The sequence below is a fragment of the Triturus cristatus genome, chromosome 5_1 (assembly GCF_964204655.1).
Source record: "Triturus cristatus chromosome 5_1, aTriCri1.1, whole genome shotgun sequence".
NCBI lineage: Eukaryota > Metazoa > Chordata > Amphibia > Caudata > Salamandridae > Triturus > Triturus cristatus.
Genome location: NC_140587.1, coordinates 163,034,048 through 163,055,911, shown reverse-complemented (window position 1 = coordinate 163,055,911; position 21,864 = coordinate 163,034,048). Strand labels below are relative to the sequence as shown.

The 21,864-nt window shown below is 47.0% G+C and overlaps 1 protein-coding gene across 6 annotated transcripts in view; it reads left to right on the top strand.

Moving 5' to 3' along the window:
- Positions 1–1,921: 1,921 nt before the first annotated feature.
- The window catches only part of LOC146830517 (chitotriosidase-1-like), a 101,743-nt gene continuing 81,800 nt past the window's right edge, over positions 1,922–21,864 (top strand). For all 6 annotated transcript variants that reach the window (XM_085604722.1, XM_085604720.1, XM_085604721.1 and 3 more), the window contains exons 1-2: positions 1,922–2,011; positions 14,335–14,536. In XM_085604722.1, the coding sequence (XP_085460848.1) occupies positions 1,933–2,011; positions 14,335–14,536 (281 nt within the window). In that variant the 5' untranslated portion in view covers positions 1,922–1,932. The remainder of the gene's footprint in view (positions 2,012–14,334; positions 14,537–21,864) is intronic.

Genomic DNA, 21,864 nt, shown 5'->3' with positions numbered 1-21,864 from the left:
CTTTTGTAACACTTGGGCCTGCAACACTTGCTGTGCCACCCACTTAAATAGCCTATAAAAATGTCTCCGGCCTGCTCTTGCAGCTTGTGGGCAGTTTTAAACTGTAATTTTGACCTCGCAAAATGATGCTATTGGCAGGCCTAAAACCTTCATTTTTAGTACATATAAGTCGCCCCTAAGGTAGGCCCTAAACATCCCATAGGGCAGAGTGCTTTGTTTTTTTTTTTTAACAGAGTTTTATATAGTGCGAACTTGACCCGAATCGCGTATCAGAGCACTTTACATAGCGCCAGTGCATTACAAGAGGACACATTCATTAGGTCTCGCCTACATAGCGCTTCATAGGAGAGACCTTTAGTCATCAGCACAGCTTTGCGGCCAAAAACGTGCACGCGTTCCATTGCCTTCAATGGCAATGCGTTCACGTGTGGCGATTCACCTGCGGGAGCGAGCGGCTGGCGCCATATGTTATCAATTATCGCGGCGCCAGCCGCTCGCTACCACAAGTAAATCGTGCAGGCCCCCGCCTGCCGCGCGAGCTTGTGCTTGTTGAATTCATTACGAGAGCGTTGGTGCTATGCAATGCAAATCCATTTGGTGTTGCACACACGTCAATTTTGAGGCACAAAATCGAATTTTTATTGGGAAGTTGTTCGATGCAACCGGCCATGTGCACAGCTTTGAACTGCGAGCACCAGAGCAACCATAGTAAATCAAGGCTTTTGTTGGCACTATGCAAAAGAAAAGGCATACATCAAGTTGGATGGCACAATTTACTACCAAGTAGTATTTATTACAAGACGGTACACTATTATAGGGAGCACAAATACTCACAGGTAAAGGGAGAGCGCATTTCTTGCCGAGTACGTGGGTGTTCACAAACATTTTATGCACTGTCCCACACCGCATACGATTTGAAGTCGATTGCGGCCAAAGATAAGAGGAGTGAAGCACTCAAGGTTCACATGTCCATGCCTGAGCAGCTCAACCCGTTCAAGTTTTTTCTTTGCATTCTAGGTCTTGTAGTCATAATTTTATAATAGGATCAAATGGACTTCAAATCCCAGAATGCAAAGTAAAATACCTGATCTGACCGAACACTCGCAACTGGAGCTGGCGAACTTTGGAGTATTTTTTTCAGGCAAAAAGCGCTCAGATATATTCCAAAACGGGTGATCGCACTGGGGAAGGAGTTTCTCCAGGGGAAACATATTTTCACATGCAGAAATAGAAAAACAAATTAAAATGAAATGCCTTGATGGTCAATTGTTCAGTATTGTAATTTTACTGTCTAAGGATAGAAAGGGACATACTACCGAAAGGGATGTAGCCTTGCAAAATGTAGTGAAATGCACCATCTCGCACGTTTGCGGGCTTTGAAGGGGTATTTTGCAGGTAGTTTCACAGCATGGATACAACTACACTTCAAGTGCAGACGGAAGGGTTTTTTTAGGGTTAGACATAGATCTCACGTTTTGAATGTGTAAGTAGCTCTACAAGCCAGGTTTTAAAAAAAAAATTGCATTCTGGTACTAAATCCAGGACTACAAGTACCAGGTTGCAAAGGAAACAACTAGAATGGCTGAGCTCGCTACTCACACATGGACCTGGGGAAACTTGAGTGCATTGAACATAACCTCCAGACTAAAATGAGAGAGCAGAGGAAACATTTTCTCAACGGGCGAAGCTATTTTCCTGTGGAGAAAAGAGTTAATTGTTCAATTGCACATTCAGCATGATTTACATATGCATATCCCTCCTACTGGAAAACAAAGAAGGCCACATACATTGATAGGTGCCTGGCAGGGGCAGGTGTGGGTGCAGCCATCTCTCTCCCGCCCTCCTCTGTGATTGGTCGCCTTTCTCCGTCCCCCGGGAATGAATGCAGCTGGGCCTCATCAGTGAGACTGATTGCCGGGCGCTGGGCGGGAGATGCTCAGTGTTTCTACGATGGGGCTGTGGTTTTGGCTTTTGCTGGCTGTTGGTGCAAGACGGGTCTGTGGAGGACCAGGTAATGAGCGCGCACCCTGCGGCTGTATCAGCCATGAACTGGCGTCCCCGTCTCTTCTGCCCCATAGCCGCTGAAAGTCGTGAAACCTATAAGGGACAGGCAATAATGGGAGTGGCGGCTTGTCATTTGGGGGGCGGGGGTGAGAGGACTGACAATGAAGACCACGATTGCTTCGATTCTCTCTCTTTTTGAGGAGGTGGGGGTGGGGGGGGGGCAGCTTGTCAGTCAGTGCAGGTGACGAGGGAAGTGTGGTTAGCTGATGGTCAACAAAGGTCTGTGTGTCCCTGCCGAGGTCTGTGTGTGGTGGTGCGGTCACAGATGGCCCTGTCGGTGGTAAAACGGGGCTGGGGAGGAAGAGGGTCACAGAGTAGGGCACATCCTAGAGGCCCTGGCGGTAGACCGGAGGCGCGAGGTCTGTCGGTAGGAAGGGTCTGTGGGGCATGGCTGTCAGGCTCTCAGTGACATGGGCGTCCGCAGGGAGGGGGGGCAAGGAGGGGCGCTCCCCCCCCCTTGGAGTGCCCCTCCTTGCCCCCCCTGCAGCGCTCATGCTTTTACGGATGTCATTTGTTCGTAATTCCAGGCCCTGCAGGGAGCAGAGGTGTTCCCTGCCAGAGGCCTCAACTCCCTGGTGCGGCGCCTCGCACTCCTCCTCGCAGCCCCTCGTCATTCTGTCTGTGGGTGATTATTACAAACAGGATGACCATGGCCAGTTTGAGCTGCGCCACAAGCACGAGTGGTTCAGTCTGGACACCAAGACCTCCTTTCAACACTGTGTAGCCTGAGAGCAAGGGGTCTTCTGAATTAAGTTCTGGGGGGGGAGTAGATGCATTATCCTCCCAAGTCAAAAACTGAGATTGCAGCATAGCCCGGATTTCAGATCCCACTAAAACGTACAGACTCGTGTCAATAACATATCTATCTGCCAGTATGCACCCTATCATGTCTGGCAGGACGTCCCGACCCTGTGTTTCACTGCCTCATATCCCCCTGTACCCCACTCCCCTCGCTCACTGCCTCATATCCCTCTGTACCCCACACCTCGCGCTCACTGACCCAACATATCCCCCTGCACCCCACTCCCCGCGCTCACTGCCTCATATCCCCCTGTACCCCAATCCCCGCGCTCAGGAACGGCTCTAGGGCGGTGCGACCGGTGCCACTGCACCGGGTGCTGACTTCGTGTAGGGGGTGCTAATATGATGATTTTAAAAGTACCTGCTGCTTTCCTGGACTCCGGAAATTTTCAGCCACCAATAAAAATGTCTAAATGATTGCAGTGATTAATGCACTTCTTAGAAACAGCGGGAGAGATCGAAGTTTTGTGTAATGGAAGTTTCTACTCATCGTAAGGTAGTGCCGAGGGTTACTATGCTTGCTGCAAAGAACATGCAGCTCACATAGTGCGTATAATGTAATGTAAATAGGTCAGTGGGTTACACTTTTGTCAGATTCCATATTGTTGCTAACTCATTATGAGTTAAAATCCTAATGTGGAACGGTGAGCAAGTAACTGTTATCAAAGATGCATGCAACCTGCAGGGTATAGGCTAGAGCCTTGTGATTTCTCTCCAGTTTTTCATTATCCTAATGTTGCAAAGTGGGTTCATTGGGGGCACCGACAAACATTGTCTCACTGGGCGCCACAAGCGCTAAAGCTGGCCCTGCCCTCGCTCACTGCCACAACATACCCCACACCGCGTGCTCACTGCCTGATCGCTCACTTTACCCTGCTATTCATCCTCTACGTGTTCTCTCCCCTTCCACTCGTTCTACCTCTGTTCACCCCCTTACTTCTTTTAGTACCTTACTCCTTTCTCAATACCTCTACTTTTCCTCTTCAGTAACATCTCTGCACTTCCTTTATATCAACGCACCCCTCTACCTCAGTCTTTATTATTCCCTCTTCCTAAGCTATCTCTACCTGTCTCTGACACACCTCTTCCTCTCTGTCTCTGTCTCTGCTCCTGAATCTTTTTCTTCTACACCTCACTTCTGTGTCTACCCTTCACGCCGTGCTACCCTTCTGTTTGCCTCACTACGGTCTTTACACAACCCACCTTTCAGTGCCTCTTCCGATTTCCCCTCGCAGCGCCCTCGCAGCATGCATCTGGTTCTCCCCTCACCACCATGCCTGCCTCACCTTTCTAACCAGCCTAACTTTCTACCTTCCTGTTATTCCTGGTAGTCAACCTTTCATTTCACCCCTCAGGTTGTATTACCTACGCTTTCAGATTGAGTAGGTCATTGCTGTGCTTCCAACCCGACATCGAGACCCAGTCCCCTAGCCTCTCAACATGCCCAGATATAACAACAAGCATTGGCATAGCCAATTGGTCTCGTCTTTGGGACCTGCTGCAGAACTAAATACTTATAAGGTCCAAAAGGCGAGACCTATTGGCTATACCAATGCTTGTTTTTCTCAGCTTGGCCTGAGCATTACCAGATCCGGATTGTCTGCGATTTTAGCCACGCCCCTTCATTTGCCAGGTTAGCCCCCCCCCTGGAAAAATTTCTGTGGACGCACATGCTCAGTGATGTGATGATGCATAAGGATGGGTTAGAAGAGTCTTTGTGAAATAAGAGTGTCTCGGGTAAAAATAAATTGGTCTGGCGTGTCCAAGCAGGAGGATGGTTGGGCGAGGTGAGTGTTTTCAGAGGGCTGGGATGGCGGGGTCTGGTGTGTGATCTCAGGGTTAAAGTGATTGTGTATGTGAACCTAGTTGAAGCTGGCTGGGATAGCTGGGTCTGGAGTGAAGCTGTGTATGGCTAGGGTGGCTGCGTGTAGTGTACTGTGTCGGGGCTGGTTATGGAGTGTGGTCTCTGAGATTTAGGGTGGATGGGTCGGTCAGTGTAGTGTCAGGTGTCTAAGATGGGTGGTTATGAAGTGTAGTATCAGTTGGCTAGGATGGATGGTTGTGGAGTGTAGTGTCCGAGGGATGCTTGTGGAGTGTAGTGTCCGAGGGAGGATGCTTGTGGAGTGTAGTGTCCGAGGGAGGATGCTTGTGGAGTGTAGTGTCCGAGGGAGGATGCTTGTGGAGTGTAGTGTCCGAGGGAGGATGCTTGTGGAGTGTAGTGTCCGAGGGAGGATGCTTGTGGAGTGTAGTGTCCGAGGGAGGATGCTTGTGGAGTGTAGTGTCCGAGGGAGGATGCTTGTGGAGTGTAGTGTCCGAGGGAGGATGCTTGTGGAGTGTAGTGTCCGAGGGAGGATGCTTGTGGAGTGTAGTGTCCGAGGGAGGATGCTTGTGGAGTGTAGTGTCCGAGGGAGGATGCTTGTGGAGTGTAGTGTCCGAGGGAGGATGCTTGTGGAGTGTAGTGTCCGAGGGAGGATGCTTGTGGAGTGTAGTGTCCGAGGGAGGATGCTTGTGGAGTGTAGTGGGCGAGGGAGGATGCTTGTGGAGTGTAGTGGGCGAGGGAGGATGCTTGTGGAGTGTAGTGGGCGAGGGAGGATGCTTGTGGAGTGTAGTGGGCGAGGGAGGATGCTTGTGGAGTGTAGTGGGCGAGGGAGGATGCTTGTGGAGTGTCGTGTCAGATGGCGAGGATGGATGCTTGTGGAGTGTCGTGTCAGATGGCGAGGATGGATGCTTGTGGAGTGTCGTGTCAGATGGCGAGGATGGATGCTTGTGGAGTGTCGTGTCAGATGGCTAGGGAGGATGTAGTGTCAGATGGTTATGAAGGATGGGTCTGCCAATGTAGCCTGAGTGGACTAGGACATTGAATGCAGCTTCGGATGGCTGGAAATGATGTCTGAAGTGTAGTCATGGACCACCAGATGGCTGGCCTGGAGGGAGCGGTGACTATGCGGAGGGTGAAACCCAGTAGACTTGTAATCCTCGTCGGCTAGAATGATACAGCCTTAGTGCGTGATTGGATGGGGAAGAGTTGATGGTCTGGGAGTAGAACTTCGGGAGCTCTTTGCTAGACTGGCCGGTGGGTTTGGTCTAGGAGGGGAATGTGCTTGGGTCATGGGGTCATCCATGAGGCATAGAATGGCTGGATCTGCGGTGACATGTAGGCGGGATGGATTCATGAGTTTGCTGGTATGATGAACAGTAATCTGGGGCTCACCAGACTCCACTGGATGCTTGGGGCTTGAGTGACTGGTGTGCTGCAAAGACACTTCTTGTGTGGCCACCTGGCTGCAGTCACAAGTCATCTTGTGTCCGGCACTGGAGCCTGAGAGCACAACAGAGGTGGGCATGGACAAGTGCAACTTGTGTGGCCTTCAGCTGGCCTGGGATAGGATATTTCTGCACAGTTTCCATAGACAATGTATGTTGAGATGCCTTTGTATGTTGTTGACTAGGTTGTAGGAAAGGAATTAAAATACGCTCTATGTTGTCTCGTACCTCTCATGGAACCGATCGAGTAAGCACGACCGTCCCTTGTAGAGTTCTTCCCCTTTCCAGCCATCCATTCATCCATTGATCCACCCATCCTTTTGCTTTTACTCCCATCCACTAGTTTCTCCATCAATTCATGCTATCACCATTCTATTCATTCATCCTTTTATCCACCGATCCCTTCATCCTTCCATACATCTCTTCACCTTTCCACCTATTCTTTTTCCATTCAACCTTCCACCCATCCCCATTTTTCCATGTTTCCTTCTTCTGCCTTTGTTTCCACCTTTCCATTCAGCTTCTACACCTTTCTTCTTTTCCCTGTTTCTTCCTTTTAATCTCACATGCGTCTCCTCTTCTTTCTTTACTCTATTTCTCACCTGTATTCTTTCATTTGGTTTCTTTCTTACCTTTTTCTCTCCTGCTCACTTTTTCCATATGCCTCTGTCATTTTTCTTCATTTTTATTAATTGTTCATCCGACCAGATCCTTCACTTTACTTGCCTCATTCGGCAGCTTCGGCTCACACTGCTCAACCATGTTGTATAATATAACCATTTGTCTGCATATAGAATAGGTCTATCATTAATTCACATTTTAGTGGCTCCCCGGCTGTAACTGCTAAAGCTGGGGCTCCCCACGCGTCTAGTTGTGCGTCTGGGCTTGTTTCAGCACATTAGAGTTTCAGCCCTTGTCAAGTTGTTGATGAGGGAGGAAAGCAGAGAGGAGAATGTTAACGTATTGTATACAAAGGCCACGAAGTTGGGACTAAATCGATATGGCCACAGAAATGTCTACATAATGTATTTATTTTTATTTATAAGGTTTTATACAGTGCGGACTAGACCTGACGAGGGCATCAAAGCGCTTTACAAAAGTTACGTCAATAGAGAAGTTGCACGCTAGTCATATAAATGAGGATCTAAGAAGAAATTGTATATGTTGTTAGTTCTTGTAGAAGGTCATGGTTGTGTTAGTCATTCTCGATTAGAGACCAACACGGCTCTTGGTAGATGAGCAGCTTCTGGTTGGTTCCACTTGCACCAGGGCTGGGATCAGGAAAGAGTTTTATTCATAAGAAGTCATTTGGCTTCATTTTTGAATGAGGTGGTGGAGGGGTTCATTCTGATTGCTTGGGGCAGGGCGTTCCATATCCTGGGTGCTAGGCCAGAGAAAGTGGTGTGTAGGTTTTCTTTTTCCTAAATTTTTGTGGTTTCAATAGCAGGGTGTTGGTGCTTCTCAGAGTTCTGCTATTGCCTGATAATTCGAGTTTATTGACTTGATACTTTGGTGTGTTGAGGTGCAGGGCTTTGTGCGTCATGTATGCAATCTTTAGCTGTGCTCTTGCCTCGTAAGGGAGCCAATTCAGTTCCTTTAGAACCAGGGTGATGTGGTTATTCTTTCTGGAGACAGTGACGAGTCTTGCAGCCACGTTTAGTGAGGCTCTTAAAGGAGCCAGACTGGATCTTGGCAAGCCACATAAGGTTGTATTCCCATAGTCTATTCTGGGTAGAACTAGAGATTGGCTGTTTTTAGGTCGTTGTCGTTGACGAAGGGTTTTAGTTTTCTTAGAAAGCTCATATGAAAGTTGGCTCCTCTGGTGGCTGTGCTGATGTGTTCCCTCATGTCAAGAGATTCTTGTCTAGTATTATTCCCAGTGATCTTGTGGAATTGATAATGTGAGGGTTGCAATTGAGGCCTGTTAGACGTTTCATCCAGTTTACTATGCAACCATGTCCTTGTGGTGGGGAGATTAGTAGAGAGTCAGTTTTGAGCTCATTGAGTTTGAGGTGTTTTTTTGTTAGCCAGATGTTTTATTTTGTAAAGTTGTGTTGAGTAGTCGGATGTCATCCGGCGATGATATTTTTAGGTATAGTTATGTATCCTCTGCGTACATGTGGTAATCGATATTTTAGAGTTTCAGAATTTCAGTTAAGGGTTCCATGAATGGATTGAAGAGGGTAGGAGATAAGACGGAACCTTGAGGGACTCCCAGGGTGATGGGTGTGGTCGAGGATAGCAATTCGTTAATCTTGATTCTTTGAGTTTGGTTGTCTAAGAAGGAGGCGACCACTTTAGGACAGCTCCTGATAAGCCCATTCTGTGTTCAAGTAGGTCTAGGAGACTGATATGTTTGACCGTATCAAAGGCTGATGAAAGGTCTAGGAGGATTAGGAGGCAGGATTCGTTTTGATCTAGTATTGAGTGTGTCATAGATGATGTGGGTCATGGCCGTTTCTGTGCTGTGTTTCTGCCTGAAGCCTGATTGGAACTGCTCAATGAGTTGGAATTGGGCTATATGGTTGCATAGTTGGGAGTGGATGCATTTCTTCATTAGTTTTGCTAGAGTAGGAATAGTGGATATTGGGTGGTAGTCAACAGGAATTGTATTTACATTGAATGTGCTCAAGACCTCATTTCATGAAATGGAATGCTTCTTCTAAATTGTTTTTTTTATTACACATGGTTCATATGCTATTGAATTGCCAGTGGTCATTTTTTTTCTTTTCTGCTATATGCGAAAATCTAAATAAATAAAGATACAAGTCTGAGTTCTGTGTTTATATAACATTAGTAAGCATAGCTGTCAAGTTTGCAGCATGCATGTGTGACATTTCTGTTTCGCAGTACCTATGGATCTTCAATCAATATTTGTAAAGTGCAGCACTGTCACCCCTAAGGGTACCTGTGAGCTGGGGGAGCTGGTTCTCCGTCGAATAGCCAGGTCTTGAGTTTCTTTATGAAGTACGCCAGGGAGGGTGCTGTCCGGAGGTGGAGTGGCAGGTTATTCCAGGTCTTGGCAGCGATGTAGGAGGGGGAGTGGCCACCATTGCAGCTGTGATGGATGCGGGGGGGGGGCGAGGGTGACCGAGGTGGGTCACAAGTGTCTTGCGGGGAGGTGGAAGCTTAGTCCATGGTTGATGTATGATGGCCCTTGGTTCTGTAGAGCTTTGTATGCCTGTGTGAGGATCCTGAACTGGCATCTTTTCTGGATGGGGAGCCAGTGGATGTTTCTGAGGTGAGGGGTGATGCTGGTCTGTTTGGGGAGGTTCAGGGTGAGTCTGGCTGCGGTGTTCTGTATGGTCTGGAGTCTTTTGAGGAGCTGTGTGGAGATTCTGGCATAGAGAGCGTTGCTGTAGCCAAGGCTGCTTGTGACGACGGTGGTGTGACGGTCTTTCTGGTGTTGTTCAGGATCTATCTGAAGATCTTGATGTTTCATGGTCAGTTGGCTGTTGGGGATGATGCTTAGGTTGCGTGCGTGGTCTATTGGAGTGAGTGTTGGTCCGAGTCCTGCTGGCCACCAGCTGTGGTCCCATGCAGTGGTGTTCTTACCAAAGATCAGTACTTCTGTTTTGTCGGAGGTAGTATGACTTTAGTATGTCATGTTTGACACCAATATCCACAGGAATGTGAAATTGTCTGAAGGTATTAATAATATAAAAATACCAAATTACTTTGTGAGGCTTCAGCTTCTAACAGAGCATTAATTCTTTTTTGGGAAAAGAAACCAAAGCGGTGAAAGGTGTTTTCCTTTTTAGGTCTGGTGTTAGCAAAGACCTTTTGATTTACAAAAAAATATATATAACAAACAAACTTACTTATAGGGGCTTCTGCCAGCTCTTCATTCATTGGTCTATTGTGGCTTTTTTAACCTCTTTCTTCCACCCACTCGAATTTACAGCATGGAACCCTGGGACGGAGCCCTTCAGTCATTCTGCCCCTTCACAATGAATTAATCAATGCACAAATAGGTTCCCATCATATCCAGGTAGTATTTGTTTTTTTTATTGTTTCGTCAGCGCTTGAGGCCGATCCTGACTTCTGAAGCACGTGATATTTCTTTAATTTCTTTTTGCCCTTCTCCTGTTACGTTAAACTTATTCAGGCGCCAAGCAACATGTGATCTAATTGCCACACCGTTTGCTGCCACTCCTTTGAGCTTCAAAAGTGATATTTTAAATTAAAAGCATGTACATGCCCAGGGAAAGTAGCAGCAGTGATGGCGTCCAGCAGCCTTTGAGTACTTTTGTGACGAGCACCATCCCAGTTGTACTTGTGCCTGAGGTGAAGATCCGGAACTCGGCCAGAGCACAGATTTGTGACTGCCTATCCTGAGCTTTAGTGCTGCTGTCCATGTAGGTTGAGTGGTTCACCTCTAAACTTCAGCATCAAGGTGTTTTTAGGTCGCTTGGAACGTCACACTGCATGTTGCTGTGCAGGTGAAGAAACCAGGTGGGAGCCAGTGGCGGCTGCTGCAAAACTCAAGTGGGTGGTGCGGGGGAGGGGTGGACGGGACAGGGGATTGGGGAAATAATTATAATACAAAAAAAATACCTGTTCCAATGCTCCCGGCATGCCTCTGTGCTCCTCTTCTCTACTGATGATATCGGACACCAGCACAGGTTCCCTACCCAATCCTGGCGCACAGTGGCATTACAAAACTTGAGGACCCCCTCTGCAAAGTACATGGAGGGGGGGCCCCTCCGGCCACACTCAGCTCTCCAGCCAGGGTACTGCGCAGAGTGGGCCCCCACACCACTGGTTGCAGGGGCCTTTGTTACCCCACTGCCAGTGCTGCTCTCAATAGCATGAGAGTAGCACCAGGATTGGTCTGAGGGGCTTTGTTTGCTGCTCAGTCAGTACCTGGGAGTCTGTGTTATTTCTCCAACCCAGCTGTGCAACACAGCTGGGTTGGCGAAACCTAAGTTCCCTGATGGTTTGGCCGACCTAAGACAACCGGCCAAACCGTCATGCGCACTTAGTGTGTACAAATCTTCTCCTCCTGGCTGTGACAACAGCCAAGTCCCACCCTGCCTAGACTTAATTGGCTGTAGAGGGAAACGGGAAAAATAAAATGATGATAAAGTGAATTTTTTATCATGATATCTTTCCCGTTTCCCCCAGCAGGGGGCGATCCTCTTATGTTCTAGTGGAGGAGCAGCCACTGGTGGGAGCTTGAACCGCGAAACAGACTGACAGTTTTCAGTTGCAGGAAAACAAATGAACTGCTCTGAATCAGAAAGGAAAAGAAACTTGCAGCAGATCTTTATAGCCCTCCCTCCCACTGTTCACAATAAAAGCCATCATGAGTGAACGGTAAGCATGTCTTCACTCCACGCAGTGTGAAACGCATCCTGCAGCGTTCAGTCTCCCATTTACCCTTTGACTGACTGCTAGTCATGTCTTAGGATGCCTCTGTAGTGTTAAACAGGACACCAATCTGCATGCCTATGTCATATTTGCAGCACTTTCCTTTGATAACTAGACAGTATCATGGACGTCAATTCACCAAAATGGCAGGGGTAATGGAAGTGACAATGCACACCGTTTGACCTTTACTTTGACTCACATACACATGCTTACACATACTAACACATTCACACACACTTGTGCATGTAAGCGCACACTCACATGCGAGCATGCATACAACTTACATTTAACAGCATTTTATACTTACCATAGCTTCCAGATAGGGTCATATTTCAGCTAATGTACTCCATTTTTATTACACCAATAGGGAATATTAATAACTATTTGTATAATAAAACAAATTGACAGAAACCAGGAAGTGGAGCTCCAACCAGTGTCCAGTATGGAAGAGCTGCCCCTGTGTTCAGGCCCTGATTTTGCCACCTCTGAGGCCAGGGGTCGCAAAAGCAGTGCCAGGGGTAGCAAGAGGCAATCCACGGGTAGCGGCTGTGACACCTGGTGACCTCTAAATGATGCCCATGGAGAGCCTGAGAAAGTTCAGGACATCCTTACAGAAGCATGCAACTTGTCCAGCAAGCACCTGTGTATTTTTAAAATGTCTCTGTGAACATGCTCCAGACTTTTTATGGCTGCCATTAATTATGTCTGGCATTAACCATGTACATTTTTGATTTTGTAACAATTAGAACTATATACAAAATATACAGACAAACTATTTACAAAGTGAACTACAGTGAATGAATACAGTACAGTGAGCTAGCAGGAGAGACCTTGAATGATCACATTACTGAGCCCATGCTAGAAAGTTTTCTTCAAGAACATCAAGCACCATGTGAATGGAAAGAAACACAACTTTGCTTGATTATGCTAATGCCTTGTATCTTGGCCTGCCAGAATATGCTATCCATAGACTGCAAGTGATGCAAAACGCTGCTGCGCGTCTCCTACCGAACCCACCAAAGAGAGCGAGGATCTTGAGTCAACTTTCCTCTCTGCACTGGCTCCCAGTATGAAGGAATTCTGCTCAAAACAGTGGTGCTGATTTTTCGTGCTCTCCTCAATATTGGGCCAGGCTATCTGGCTTCCCATATTCTTTCCTACAATCCTGCGAGGAGCCTCTGGTCTTCACATCTGGCTTTGGCCAGAGTGCCGAGTGTGAGACTCAACGATTTGCAGGAGCTCCTTTTCCTTGTTAGGGCCATCTGCATGGAACTGTCTTCCGATGCATCTGAGACAGGAAGGAATTGCAAACACTGTCATTTGGCGTGCTCTTGAATTAGCGCAGGGACACTCCTAGGAGCAACTGAGTGCTTTGGAAATGTGCTTCATCATCACCATCATGTGCTGCAGAAATAATAAACCGTGAAGGGAGACGTCCCGTTTGAACAAGATGTAATTGAAGCCCGAGACCTCGTTGGCATAAACCCTTTAATATGCCCTTATATATGTCCTAGTGAATTTGTTTCAAAGGTAATGGCATCAAATAGGAGTATACATGTAAATTCAAGTGTGGATCCGCATTTTACTCTGCTAAAAATACACAATTATAGAAATGCACAAAAAAATCCCACACCTGTTTCTATAATGTACAGTACGCATGGGGCACATTGCATTTCTGTTTTTCAATCCCACATTACACATAGCACACATTGCCATGATAGCACTCACATTGCCACATGTGTAAAGTGCACAAGGCCCTGCCCATTTCCTCCTGTACAGTCCATACAGCATCTATTGCAAAATCAATTCCCACAATGTGCTGCTCCTACAGAACGCCTTGGCATGCGCGATTTCACATTGCAGGTTTGAAAGCACCATTGCCTTTACAGGTTCCAAATGCTATTCTGGATTTCGAACGTTGCTGCCACAGGTTGGTTACTATGCTATATGTGAAGCTCACATTGTTATTCCTGTTTCAATGGTGCCAAGTGTGTAGCACAGATTGCTAAACCAACATCCACCTTGTCCTATATGTAAGGCACACATTGCCAAGCCCTGCTCTATGCTCTCCCATAGGGCGAACACATGTTGCCATGGCAGCTTGAACATTTTCCTTTATGCAACACTGTGGCTATGCCTGTTTACACAATGTCAATTTGTGATGCACAATCACCAGGCCTATTTCCACCATCCCAAGTATTTACCATACAAACTTTCCCATGTAAACCTCACTGCTGAGGTGCTGCAGGGGCTCAAAGCCCGCCAGCTCCACCAAGACCCAGAGCTGACTCAAGCACAAAGGCCTGCACCCAGATGGCACATGGCAGGCCTTTAGCGTACTGGCCAGCTAAGCAGATGTGGTCTGCTCCACTGACGCCATCTTCCACACTCCTTGAACAGGCAGGGTGCGGGGTTGGAAGCGTAACACTTTTCATCATGCATGTGGAGACATGTATTTTAAGAAGCTTATTAGATGAGGTAGAGGGTCTGTGCGCAGAGTGTGGCTTGCTCGAAGTACACAAAGTCCCACTGTTACTCTTAAAATTTATTTGTTTTTTAAAACGTTTGGTGGTTGGTAGCTGCTCACTGCTTGGGAGCCTTGGGACCATTTTATAACTGCTGTGGGCTAGAGGACTATGACAGGTGCCAGATCAGGCCTGGTATGATCAGACGGAGCCTCACTCGGTGTATTCAAGGTTTTCTGCAGGGCCAATAAAGTGCTGAACTTTGGCATACCTTTTCTAGAGGTATGGATTCCATTGTAGGTGGACCCACAAAAGCCTTTAGCATCCTCTGCAACCACCCACATCATCCTCTGTTCTCTCTTCCTAGGCTCAGCCTACAAATTGGCCTGCTACTTCACCAACTGGTCGCAGTACAGAGAAGCACCAGCGACATACTGGCCAGCAGATGTAGACCCAATGCTGTGTACGCACTTCAGCTACGCTTTTGCCTGCATGGAGAACCACAAGATCACCACTTGTGTAGAGAATGACCCAGAGCTCTACCAGCAGGTTAACGCCCTCAAGGAGAAGTCAGTAATTATTATTTATATTTAAATGCATTTCTACCTTTGTAGTTAAGGTTGACACAAGGCTCCTTAGAAAAACCTGTTCTTTGCAATATTAATGCCCTCCATAGACTAACACCAAACTTTGGAAACTCAAAGTGCAAAGTCCAGGTGCAAAAGAAGCAGTTTTCTGTATAAAGGTAGACATTTCCAAAGGCAATTTTAGCCAAGGGAAAAAAGCCACAATCAAGGTACACTAAATTAGGCAGGCAATGTGTGATTGGTTTCATTTGTTACTTTTGGAGGTTTTGGTCATATACAATAAAAATATAAGTGGCCTTAGTGCATGGACATGATCTGAAAATATTCTTTAATGTATGCAAACATCTGAAATTCGAAAAATTAAAAAGCAGCATTCTGATTAGTTGAATTTTCACAATGTTTATGAACATCGTAGCATGTGGTTGCCTGTGGAATATGTTCAGAGGGATTCTATTCATCTAAACTCATGATGTTAGCAATTCAAAGGAAAGAAAACAACACTAATGAGTTGTTTCTCCCTAAAAAAATAAACGTGGGGGAGGAGCCTAGCCGGCAACAGAGATGGCCGCCTGAGCCCTCGGCTCCGCCGACTCGTCCGCTTCCCTCCCGTACCGCTTCCTCTCCTGATTGCTGAATCGTGCCTGTTGTGCGGTAACGGGTTGGGGAGGCGACGCTGCATCCGATGGTGGGCTCCCCGTCGTTCCTTCTGCACCGGGGGTGAAGAAACGCTCTAATTCCCGCAGACGCCTACGGAGTGGGTCCGGTCCTTTGTTCTCGGCGGCGTCCGGCTGGAGGGCAACGACAGCGGCCATTACAGGAGAATCTGAAACCGCCGGCGAGACGCGACAGGCCACCGAGTTTCCCAGAAGTAGCGCAACAGTTTCTATTGTAGTCTCGCCGCTACGCTGCTTTACCACCACCGATGCAACAAATGTATCCCCCCCTGTTGGAAGTTCCTCTTTGATCTCTCGCTACGAAGTGTAATGGAAGGGGCCATCTTTATTGAGTGATCGGCGCTTATACACGGCGCCTGGTTGGACCGTCACTGTGCTGTCCCTGTGCGTGGCGCTGGGCTGGAGGTTGCTGCCCTGTCCCTGTGGTTTGGCGTTGCCTCTCTGGGAGCTGACCTACTAAACGACGCCTGGACATGTATGCTAAAGACTGGGCTCGAGGGTCGCCACACGCCTGCGAATTCCGGGGACAGGGAGCTGGCATCTCTTCCTCACACGCTATGCCCGTGAGTATCGGCGACGTCCTGGAAGCTTTGGCCGCTATGCGAGCTGCTTTTTGTTCCAACGCCCGTGACCTGGAGCGCCGGCTGGACGACGCTGTGCCCGTTCTCTCCTTGGCTGACCGGACGGGCGGCTGTGCGCGGAGCGGATCGCCGAGCCCAGGACTCGGCAGTCGTGTGCAGCCTCTCCGGGGAGACGTAGAGGAACTGATTGTGAGTGAACTTAACATCACCGCCGCTCGGACTGTCGCAACTATGGAGGACACAGTGCATTCTATATTTGGACGGAACCTAGAGGTTCGCCGTCGGATGCCAGGACTACCACCGCCAGCGGGTATTGCTGACAAGATCGCTCTGCTTACTTTGAACATGTTGCCCGGGAGTGAGTTGCCCAATTTTGGTGGACTATCACTGTACGCCTACCCGTACTGCACTCTTGGGGATAACACTGTCCTGCTTTGGATGGCGATTACTGGCTGTTGCCATCTCTCTGGGTGTTCACATCGGATGCTCTTCCTACTCTACGGGGCTACGCCGCAACTGCATTATGCTGGCGCACTGGCACGTAGGGGTCAGGGTTGAGTTTGTCTTTATTCTTGCTCTGATACCGGTAACTACATTCCTGGGACTGTGCTGGACTGACGAGAACGCTGGACTTTGGGTATGGTTTGCATGGGGGTCTGGGAGGTGATGGCCGGATACACTTCTGTTGATTTTTTCTGTTGTTCTCTTGGGTTGGCCCTCCTCCGTTGATAAACGTTTTGCACCGTTCCTGTGGGTGGGGCAGCCGGGGAACTAGTTTTCTCTGAGTGACCGGGACATGTATCGGTGGTGCTAGAAGACTATTGAGGGGGCTTACGCCTATCAATCATGGCTTGAAGATTCCTTGTTGATATTTTGGATGTTTCGGTTGGGTGTTGCTGCCTTATTTACCCTGCGCGCTGCTGCTGTGACCCCAGTTCTCTCGTCATACCGGGCATGTTATTACTATTGGGTGTTAGACTACTGTTGCTATTATGGGTGCGAGATGGCGGAGCTGGGGGACGAATAGTGGGCTCCTCCCCACCTTTCTCAATTTTATGAGTGTTTTCGGATTCTCTCTTTTTCTTACTTTCTATATTTCGGGACTCCTTTTCTTGGGCGACAGGCACACTGCTAGGGGGGGAAAGGCCGTAGCCAGCTGCAGGGGTGCAGGGTGGGGGGCACTTGGGGGGTGGGGTTGCTTTCTTTTTTGTTTTTCCTTTTTGTTCTATGGGCCTTCTATTCTTTGTCCTTTCTCCTTCCCTGGGGTTCAGACGTTCCTTTCTGGGTGCCACGCAGCGACTCTGGTGTTTTCTACTGCTATAAGATTATCTATCCTGATTGTTTAACACCAGTATTGACTTGTTGTGCTACGATATCCTGCTTATGTCTATCCTACAAGGAAAACTTTTAAAACTAGACCTCAGTCCTTCTGTAATGTATCCTCTGTTTTCAGTAAGTTGTAATGTACCGTATGTGTGAGCCCCCCCGGGCTCCTTGTTGACTTGTATTTGCCCCTTTTCTATCAATAAAGGTCTTCAAAAAAAAAAAAAAAAAACATGCTACACCAGTAACAAAGGGAACCCTTGTTGTAGAATGTTATTTTAATGAGGATAAAACGCCACATTAAATAAAAACCTGATGTTCATGAACATCACCTGAGAAATTGTACAAGAGTACAGTTGTCAACAATGGGGCAGCAGCTGTCAGTTCTCCGTAGTCCTCCTTCACCCTCCCTATATGGAGGGAAAAGATGGAGCAGGAGAGCTGACAGCTGCACTTTAGAGGTGGCTGCGGTGGCAGCTGTCCCAGCTGTCCTCGTATGCTGCGGATGAAGGACCTGGACAGCGGCCCTAGTGTTTGTAACTGATCAGGACAATGGAACAGCTGCAAGCTGCCCGGCACTCACAGCAAAGGAGAAAAAAACACCCTCATTATAGGGCATGGGAGCTGTGGGGCAACAGCAGCAATCCAAGGTCTTGGGGCAAAGCTGAGAGGATCAAGTCAATATTGTGGTGCTTTTACATTGTATTGCAACAGGCCATCGACAACTTAACCTCTTCTATGCCCATGACGAGATAGTCTCGTCATGGAGCACGGTTGCGCTGTGCCCATGACGAGACTATCTCGTCATGGACCCCGCCCGCTAATGAAAGGCCCGGCACAGGAGGGGGAAAGGGCGAAAAGATGGCAGTGCAGGGTTCATAAGAGAAACTGATTATTTTTCTAACATGAAGCCCTCACCTACGATTGGTGGCATGCTTCATCACCGGGTCCCGTCTACATCCAAGGCAGGGCTCTGCTTGGTCGGACTTTCTGATTTTCCCTCTTGGTGTTTGGGAATACTAAAATATTAAACAAGCACCAAAACCCTGTAAACAGCTAATATTGGGTTAATTTGCAGCAGCGGCTCCTCTGATAAGGAGGAGCATTGCCCCACTTTTCTGTGAGCAGTACAAAAAGGACAAATAAAATGATAACTCAATGTTATCAGTTTATTATTCCGTATTGGCTTCGGGGCGGGTTGTGTTGGCCAGAGCAGGGTTGAGGGCGGAATGGTTGGCACTCTAAATGCACATGACTGTTTGGCCAGTCGCCTTGGGCCGGCCAAATTGTCATGCGCAATTAGCATGTTCTCCACCCGACTGTATTGCACAGCCTGGGTGGCATGTATAGGCTCCCACTCGCTGTATGAGCGCTGAACCACAGCGCTCTGACCAATCACGACGCTGCTGTCAATCAATCAATAGAGACTTTATTGGGTTATATTTCACACCATAAAAGTGCACATATATACAATACGATTAAAAACATTATTCATACTATTACAATAATTCATAGTCACATACAAGAATCATATTACACGTAGCCCATTGCCAATAACTTGATCCAGATACAGGGTAAAGTGCAGATAGTAAGTACAACATCATTGGTCTAGGCAATTCCTTAATTTGACGGTTAATTTTAAAGTTTCTTTAACCTGTAAGACACTATCGCTGTACAAAAGCTGCAAATAGAAAAAGGCAGGTTTGATTTGGTTAAAATTAAGTTTCCTTAAGAGTGCAACAAGAAAGTTTGCGGGGATATTCATAAAACCTACATAAAATGCAGCATATCCTGAGGAGACTTCCCGTCGCAGCCACAGGGTGCTGTAACCTTATTAAAAATGTCTGACTTTGGTCGAATTAAAAGATGATGGAAGATGTCAAATCTAAACCTAGTCAACCAGAATTTCTCATGACAGTTGAGATTAATCATTAAATATGGCTCCATGCTTTCACAAGTTTTTAACATCACATATTTCCTAATTCTTGATTTCATAAGCTCCTCACTTTCCCTTTGAGCCAACTTGTCCTTATAGAAGGCTTGTTTGATTGCTGTTATATCCCCCTTTACAATTCCGCTAGGATTTTCAAACAAATTCAGACGGCCTAGCCTGGAAAAGCAGGATTTCAGATATTTTAACCAGGGGACACGCATGTGTTTGTCCTGAGATACAAGATCTCTTACAATCAAATGGGTAAAAGGTATGTCCTGATTTATCCACAGTTTCACCCATCAAATCAGTGGCCGTAAGGAAAAAATATCACTTAAATACTGGATTCCCAGTTCTTCATGTACTGTCAGGTTGGGTGTACTGGTGGGGACACAAAGTAGACGTTTTAGGAAATTGTTTTCGACAACCTGCAACTGTTCTCCAGCCACATATCCCCAAAGTTCGCTACCATATGCAGCTGTAGCAACAGATTTGGCATTGTAAAGCTTAATCATTGCGTTAATTGGCTTCTTACCCAGTTTTGTCGCAAAGTTAAAAACAGAAACATTAGCCCTTGTCAGTTCACCTTTCTTTTTGACCAGGTGTGGACCCCAGTTAAGCTTGGTATCAAACAGGACACCAAGATATGAGTGTTTCTGTGACTGGTATTGGGACATCATCCAATTTAAAAATAAAATTCTTTTTGGGTTTATGGCCAATATGCATTATGTATGATTTGGAGTTGTTGACCAATAGATTTCGATCAGACCTAAAAATGTTAAAAGCATTTAAAAGCGCCTGGAGTCCCTTCTCCGTTCTCGAAATTAAAACCGCATCATCTGCGTATAAAAGAACTGGAATACCCCGCCTGCCGACTCTAGGGCAGTCTGCCTGTACATTCTGTAGATAATCATCTAAATCATTAATATACAAATTAAAAAGGAAGGGGGCAAGAATGCAGCCCTGACGCACTCCCTTCTTTATGTCGAAATTACCAGTGGTGTCCCCATTTACAGAATACAGAATATCTGACGTTAGCACTGGTATTACTGTGCATATCCACCAGAAAGTCGACTATCCCAGGATCCACACTTTTCTCCCTCATGGACCTCCACAGCCCCCCCCCCTGTTAACACAGTCGAAGGCTGAAGAAAGGTCCATGAAGGCAAGATGGACAGTTCCCCTCTGTACAGTGGTATATTTGCTCAATACAAGGAAGAGGTTAAGGCACTGGGTTATGGTGGAGCGCCCCTCACAGAAACCATACTGAGAAATCGACATGTTATTTTCAGTCGCCCAGCATGTTATTCTTTGTAGTAGAATTCTCCCCATAATTTTGACCATGGAGTCAATTAAGGAGATTGACCGGTAGCAGTGAGGACTGCCCTTATCTCCTTTTTTAAAAACGGGAACAATCGTTGATAGTCCCCAGGAGATAGGACAGCCCACTTTGGCAGCTGCATTGAATACTGCAGCCAGGATGGGTGCCCAAAAGTGTGGATCAGACTTGTACAAGTCTGGGGGGATCCCATCAGGCCCTGGGGCTTTTCTAGCAGTAAGTCCTTCAATGGCCACCATAACTTCACCATTAGTAAACCTAATAGCACCTCCCCTAGCATCAAGTAATTTCTCAGTTGTAACAGGTAACCCAGAAGAGTATAATTGTTTGAAGTGAAATTCCCACTCTTCCTTGGTAATACAACAGTCCAGACCGTTACCCGGGTCTTCTACCAGAAATGTTTTTTTAATTATTGTCCAAAATCTGGTGCTGGATTTTAAGGTAGAGGGATCAAGTAACTCATTCCACGCTTCTACTCTTAGCGACTCCTTATGGGATTTAAGAATGGACTTATATTCTCTACGGCACAGTTTGACATTTTCCTGCACTCTCGGAGTAGCTGCCAGTGCTAGCCTGAGGTTACGAGCAGCTTTGGAGCAATCATGATTGAACCATCTTGGCCCACATTTTTCCACACTCATCTTTGCAGGAGCCGACATCAGTTCTGACACCTTCTCCGACAGATTTTGATAAGCAGTGAGAACCCGTCGTGGGTCTGCCCCTACCTGGGTGCAGTTCACAATATCTCCGTACATGTGTCTACAATGTTTTTATACAGTAAATCTGGAGTTCCCATTGACCATTTGAGTCGCCGCCTCCCATCTATGGTGCCCAGCCTCCCGGAATTACATATGTCTTTCCTTAGTGAACCAAGGTCCCTTCAGACGGATTGTTAAAGGATTATGGTCACTGAATTCGCTTGGGACAATATCAAACGAATCTAAAAAAGGTAGCAGTGTCGCTGACAACAGCATGTGATCCATAAAGGTGCCCCTTAAAGGTTGGGGTATCAAAACATTTAAATGGATCCCTGAGTGTCATGGCCAGGGAGAGGTCCAGGTGATCAAGGAGAGCATTGCATAGTTCCCCAGCCATTGTGTGATCCAGGTGGAGTCCCTCCATACGCTCACAACTTAAATCATTTATGCATTTGTGCAGAGGGTCTCCACACAAGTGGACATTTAGATCCCCCCACAATCATGAGGTTGTGATTGAAATCATTTAGAGAGGAAATGAGAAAGGCATGCAGGACAGATACGGAATTAGATACTGAAGTGACATTGGCAGCATTATAAAAATTCACTAAACGTACTCGGCAGTGTTCCCCATTTAAAACCAAACCCATCATACCAGGATCATTTGCATCAATTCTACTGATTTTACAGGTAACAAGGATAGAAACGAAAATTACCAGTCCACCCTTAGGTCTGCCTCTTAATGATGGTGTGGCCGGGACATAGAAG